Source organism: Mus pahari, chromosome 17, assembly GCF_900095145.1.
Source record: "Mus pahari chromosome 17, PAHARI_EIJ_v1.1, whole genome shotgun sequence".
In the NCBI taxonomy this organism is placed as follows: domain Eukaryota; kingdom Metazoa; phylum Chordata; class Mammalia; order Rodentia; family Muridae; genus Mus; species Mus pahari.
This window is the reverse complement of record NC_034606.1, coordinates 48,141,986-48,146,097: the sequence shown is the minus strand read 5'-3', so window position 1 is coordinate 48,146,097 and position 4,112 is coordinate 48,141,986. Positions and strand designations below refer to the sequence as shown.

Genomic DNA, 4,112 nt, shown 5'->3' with positions numbered 1-4,112 from the left:
GCCAGCCTAGGCATGTATGTATCTTAGCGTTTCTATTGCTGTGATGAAAAATCATAACCAAAAAAAAAAAAAAAAAAAAAAAAAAAGCAAGTTGAGGAGGAAAGAATTTGGCTTACAGTTCTGGATCATAGTCTGTCATTGGAGGAAGCCAGGACTAGAACTCAAGCAGGGCTGGAACCTGGAGGCAGAAGCTGATTCGGAGGCCATGGAGGGGTGCTGCCTACTGGCTTGTTTCTCATGGCTTTTCCTTTCTGATGACTCTAGCTTGTGTCAAGTTGACACAAAACCAGTCATTACAACTAACCCCTTGTTCAGCTTGACACACGCATCACTATTAAGCCACAACCTTTCTTTGCTTATTCATCCTCAAGATCCCACATTAGAAAACATAAATAACTTTTAAAAGTCCCACAGTCTTTGCAAATTAAAACACGTTAAGACTTCAGTATCTTTAAAATATCCAATCCCTCCCAGAACCCAAAAATCTCTTTTTTAAAATGTCAAGGTCTCTCAGCTATGGTCGCCTGCAAAAATCAAAATTAAATTCCTTCACGAGAGAGGAACCAGGGCACAGGGCACAATCTGAACCAAGCAAAACCAAACTGTAACAGTATAAATAACCCAATGTTTGAGAACTACACATGCTCTTCTGGGTTCTTCTAAAAGGCTTGGGTCACTTCTCCAGCTCTGCCCTCTGCAGCACACACAGCTTGTCTTTTTTTTTTTTTTTTAAATTTTTTTTTTCTGAGAACATTTTATTGGCTTTTTGGATAAAATTTATTTTCCAGGGAGGATGATCCCGTCATACTTCTGCTGGAACCAGCGCATGGCCTCCTCCTTGCTGATTCTGTGTTTGGCCCCAATGCAGCCTGTTCTGCGCTTCTTGTCTGCGATGCTGAACCCTGGCCTACCCAGCACCACATAGAAGTCCAGGCCATACATACCAATGCTTGGGTCGTATTTGATGCCCAGGTCAATGTGTTCCTGAATTCCAAAACCAAAGTTTCCAGTATCTGAGAAGTTATTTTTCCGTAACTCATACTCCCGCACCTTCAGGCCTTTCTCCAGAATTTCCTCTGCCTTGGCTCCGCGGACTGTGCAGTGAACAGCAATCTTCTCATTTCTCCGGATGCCGAAGGACCTGACAGTGTATCTAGCTTTGGAGAACACGGGGGTCTGGCCTGTGAGCTGCTCCAACACCTTGGCTGCCCGGGTCAGTCTGTCTCCGCTCTCCCCGACGCAGATATTGAGGCAGAGCTTGAGGATACGCAGCTCCCGCATGGGGTTCTTCTCCTTCTCCCCTCGATCTTGCACCACGGTGGAGAACAGGACACAGCTTGTCTTCTATGCTCTGTCTGGCTTGACTCCATGGCTGCTGCTGTTCTTGGTGGTTATCCCATGATACCAGCATCTACAAAATTGCTGGGGGTGGGGGTGGGGTCTCTTGCTGCATTTTTCACCAATAGCCTCTCATAGGCTTTCTTCAGCGTGCCAAGCCTCAACTCCTTTGCCTGACCCCTTCAGTCCTGGGACTTCAGCTGCCACTGATCCTGCACCTTCACCAATGGCTCCCCTGGCCTCTCACAGTGCCAAGCCTCAGCTGCTTTCTGTGAGCTCTTCATGTCTTCAAAACCAGTATCACAGGGGTGACTCTTACACATTACCAAGTCCAGCTGCCAAGAATCACACAACCTTGGCTCCTTGTCTGCCTCTTGGAACACAGCTCCTCAGTGCTTGCAGGAAACACTTCTTAGAAGATTTCATGTTGGTCTCTTCTTTATTTTTTTTTCCCCAGACACGATTTCTCTGTGTAGCCCTGGCTGTCCTGGAACTCACTGTAGACCAGGCTGGCCTTGAACTCAGAAATCTGCCTGCCTCTGCCTCCCGAGTGCTGGATTAAAGGCGTGCGCCACCACGCCTTTGATAGAGCTCTGATAGAGCCTTTAAACTTCCCTCTGAAATTTCACAAGGCAGGCCTCCATTGTCTGCACTGCTGTCAAAATTCTTAGCCTCCAAGTTCCCACAAATCATCCCACAGAGCTCTTAACACTCAATGGCTTTTCTTGACCAAAGTTCCAAAGTCCTTCTACAGTCCTCCCCAAAACAAACATGCTCAGGTCAGTTACAGCAATACCTTTCTATACTGGTACCAACTTACCTTAGTCAGGGTTTCTATTGCTGGGACAGAACACCATGACTAAAGGGTAAGTTGGGGACAAAAAGGTTTATTTGGCTTCATAGTCCATGAAGGGAGCAAGTCAGGACAGGAACTCAAGCAACCTGGAGGCAGGAGCTGATGCAAAGGCCACAGAGAGATGCTGCTCATTGAGTTGCTTCCCGTGGCTTACTCAGCCTGATTTCTTACAGAATCCAGGACCTCCAGGCCAGGCCAGGCCAGCCCAGGGATGGCACAACCACAATGGGCTGCCCTCTATTGTTAAAAAGCAAAGTTTATAAGATTAAACCGGCCCCATCTCTCACAGACCTGATCTCACGGTAAGAAAGCCCAAGGAGGTTGACTGTCCTGGATAGAGTTACAGGTATTACCTGATGTCTGATGGACCACCATTCAGTCTTAAGACCCAGGTGACTGTTGCCTGTCTAGCCAGCCATTTTGTACTATTACTAATGTTGCAGGGAAACTTTCTCATGCTAGGGTTGATTGCATATTCTGTTACATTTTGTGCTTTGGTGTTCCTGGAAACCAATCACAATAAAAGTCAGTTAGAACTGCCTAGTATGCTTGGCCACAATAAACTTGGACCTGAATCAACCACTCAGCAGCACTTCCTGAACCTATGTATGAGCTTTTATGGTTTCTTGACTTTATAAGATGTCCCGGGGGGGAGGGGCTGGAGAGATGGCTCAGAGCACTGACTGCTCTTCTGAAGGTCCTGAGTTCAAATCCCAGCAACCACATGGTGGCTCACAACAACTCATAATGAGATTTGACACCCTCTTCTGGAATGTCTGAAGACAGCTACAGTGTACTTATGTATAATAAATAAATAAATTAAAAAAAATGTCCCAGGGATGGATCTCAACATAAGAGAGACACACGCACCAAAATAATAAGCCATTTGGAGTACAAACTTCGATTTTTAGTAGGGGGTTGATGAAAGTTTATGTTCCCAAGACTTCCCTGGGAACAGACTTCCTAGTTGACAGAAAGAGATACGTACATCCTGATTGGCAAGTTAAGACACGAACGTTGGCTGGGCAGTGGTAGTGCACACCTTTAATCCCAGCACTCGGAAGGCAGAGGCAGGCAGATTTCTGAGTTCTAGGCCAGCCTGGTCGACAGAGTGAGTTCCAGGACAGCCAGGGCTACACTGAGAAACCCTGTTTCCAATCCTGTTTGGAAAAAGTGCCACTCAGACCACACCCCTGCATTTCCTCCCGGAGGGGCTGCTGGAGTTTACTCCCTGGTTCCACCCTCCTTATTAACTGCCTTATGGTCTTTTGCAGTTCCTGCGGTGGGTGTAGCCTGCGATGGGTGTGGTTTCATCCTTCCCTTGGAGAGCTTTAAGACAGGTGAGGAGATTCTGGCCCTGACTCACCACATCTGTGTCTCATCCCAGAGGAGGAGGCTGCCAGCTGGCTCCAGAATTGTTTACCACCTACATCTACTGCTGTTGTGAACCTGTGGAATCCTGTCGGTCCTCAGCCTCCTGGCACCTCAGCAGGCCTCCACAGGCCAGTGTTTTCCTGCAGTCTCTTGCTCAAATGCTTCTGCCTCAGACCAACTTCTCTGACCTTGTGGGTTTGGCAACGCTGACTCTCGCCAGCCATATAGACACCTCTCATCCCAAAGCTTTCTGGGTATCTAAGGGGCTCCTTATGGCCCTGCGGTTACCACCTGTTCGCTAGTTGCCTGTCTTTTGAATGTCAGCTCTCCCAGGGCAGGGGCTGTGTTTTCTTCACAGTTGTGTCTCCAGCCTGAGATCACGCCTGGAACGTAGCAGGTGCTCAGTAAATATTTGTTGAACGAATAAAAATGTATGACTGCTCTGAACACGTTGGACCCTTTCACACGCCTGTGCCTGGGCATATGGTATTTCTTCAGCCTGGAAGCTGAACTGTTTTTTTTTTTTTTTTTTTTTTTTTTTTTT

The 4,112-nt window shown here is 47.3% G+C and overlaps 1 protein-coding gene across 1 annotated transcript; it reads right to left on the bottom strand.

The window, feature by feature from the left end:
- Positions 1–758: 758 nt before the first annotated feature.
- Positions 759–1,311, bottom strand: LOC110335113 (60S ribosomal protein L11-like). Its single transcript, XM_021217181.2, has one exon. The coding sequence runs from the start codon at positions 1,279–1,281 to the stop codon at positions 778–780; it is 504 nt and encodes a 167-aa protein (XP_021072840.1). The 5' UTR covers positions 1,282–1,311; the 3' UTR covers positions 759–777.
- Between the last annotated feature and the right edge of the window lie 2,801 nt (positions 1,312–4,112).

Bases quoted from the DNA above. Each gene is read 5' to 3' on its own strand.
- LOC110335113 (XM_021217181.2), bottom strand. From the start codon at position 1,281: ATGCGGGAGCTGCGTATCCTCAAGCTCTGCCTCAATATCTGCGTCGGG.